Source organism: Halichoerus grypus, chromosome 9 (assembly GCF_964656455.1).
Source record: "Halichoerus grypus chromosome 9, mHalGry1.hap1.1, whole genome shotgun sequence".
NCBI classification, from domain to species: domain Eukaryota; kingdom Metazoa; phylum Chordata; class Mammalia; order Carnivora; family Phocidae; genus Halichoerus; species Halichoerus grypus.
In genome coordinates, this window is record NC_135720.1 from 70,761,460 (window position 1) to 70,763,564 (window position 2,105).

At 42.3% G+C, this 2,105-nt stretch overlaps 1 protein-coding gene across 1 annotated transcript; it reads left to right on the plus strand.

The window, feature by feature from the left end:
* Positions 1-497: 497 nt before the first annotated feature.
* On the plus strand, positions 498-1,304 carry GJB7 (gap junction protein beta 7). The gene has a single exon (XM_036094835.2). The coding sequence runs from the start codon at positions 498-500 to the stop codon at positions 1,302-1,304; it is 807 nt and encodes a 268-aa protein (XP_035950728.1).
* The last annotated feature ends 801 nt before the right edge of the window (positions 1,305-2,105 follow it).

Consider the following 2,105-nt stretch of genomic DNA (forward strand, 5'->3'; position numbering starts at 1 on the left):
GCTGTTGGTATGGGATACGGGACACAAAGGGAGGTAGGTGCAGTGAATAACCTTTAGGGATTGGGGAGGGGCATTGACAAAGTAGAAAAAGTGAGTAGAGATTACAACTTCAAGAAGTGGGTATGTGAGGGCTATCTCAAGGTACCAAAGTCACCTTGGGATTCATATCTAATTTTTTCTAGATCAGTAACAGAACCCATCCATCCTTAGAGAGAAGCAATAAACTGAAGAATTTGTTTGAAAATGGGATAGTGTGTGTGGGATCACCAACCAAATTCCAAATTAAACTGGACATGAGATAAATTACATCTGTGGACCAATTGTATCATCTCCTTGTTTGAAAGTGAGTCCTCAACATCCAGAGTTGAAATTTGAGTTTATCTTCCACAATCCCGTAATCAAGTAAGACAGTGGAAATGATCAATGAAATAAAAATAAGTGAATCATGATGAAATTGTTTTCTTTTGCAGAATCTTACCTTCTTTTGAACCCAAGTCATGAGTTGGATGTTGCTCAGGGACCTCCTAACTGGAGTAAACAAATACTCAACCGGGATTGGGCGGATTTGGCTCACTGTTGTGTTCATCTTCCGTTTGCTGGTCTACATGGTGGCGGCAGAGCATGTGTGGAAAGATGAGCAGAAAGAGTTTGAGTGCAACGTTAAACAGCCTGGTTGTGAAAATGTGTGTTTTGATCACTTCTTCCCCATCTCCCAGGTCAGACTTTGGGCCTTACAACTGGTCATGGTCTCCACGCCTTCACTTCTGGTGGTTCTACATGTAGCCTATCGTGAGGGTAGAGAGAAAAGGCACAGAAAGAAACTCTATGTCAGCCCAGGTATGATGGATGGGGGCCTGTGGTACACTTACCTTATCAGCCTTATTGTTAAAACTGGTTTTGAAATTGGCTTCCTGGCTTTATTTTACAAACTATATGACGGCTTTAGTGTTCCCTACCTTATGAAGTGTGATTTGAAGCCTTGTCCCAACACTGTGGACTGCTTCATATCCAAACCCACCGAGAAAACGATCTTCATACTCTGCTTGGTTATTACCTCATGCCTGTGCATTATGTTGAATTTCATTGAACTGAGCTTTTTGGTTCTCAAGTGCCTTATTAAGTGCTGTCTCCAAAAATACTCTAAAAGACTCAAGTCCTCAGCATGTGAGTGCCACAACCTCAGATATGTTGAATGTGGTGAGATAGGGGCTCCTCTCCTACTCCAGAATCGCCATTCAGATTTGGCCATGAGCTCACCCCAGCGAGGTGAAACAAAGCTGCTTTTTGATGCACAAGAGGGTTAGACAAGGAGAACCTGCATCCTTTCTAAGCAAGACCTGGGCTACATTGGAACACAAAGGGCGTCAGCCTTTATGTCATTTGGGACATTTTTTAAAATTTTCAGTGTGTGCTCAGTTGTATACACTAGACAGAGATCTCATTGTTGCAGGATTCAAGTATGTATGTGAGTTGTGTTTGAATAGTTAATTGCAAATTAGTCTGAAGAAATTCAAAAGGCAGCATTCTTTTAAATGCTTAGATCCGTCAACTGGAAAATATAAAATGTGACATTTCTGAAAAATGTGATGGCCTCCAAGCTGAGGTTGAAGTGCTGGCAGTCTTTCCATAGTGGCAGCCGAGGCTCCCCTCACTCAGCCCTACTTAATCTTTGTAGAGAAAGAGCATGTTGAGGGTGGGGCAGCAGCTAACCAAGGACACAAAAAAGCACACACAGTGACACTCAGTGAGAAGGCCTAGCTTGGGGAAATGACCACAGGTTAGGGCTCCCTGGATATAAGTGGAGTAGGGAAGAGGGAAGAAAGCCATCATCTGTGGTCTCCAAGTTGATACAAATATTACCGGGAGATATTCTGCTTAAGCCTGAACTGGGAGACACCTGAAAGAGTCACTCTAGAGTCACACGGGAAGGCAGGTCCCATTGAGTACATTGACCAGGAGCAGGGTAGGACCCAGAAAGAGAACATACCCAACTTGATAATTACTTGACACTTCTACCACTGAACATTAAAATACTTTTTAAATTTCTGTATTTGTTGAACCTTTTTATAATCAGGAATTCAGAATGTAGTCTACAATATATCATA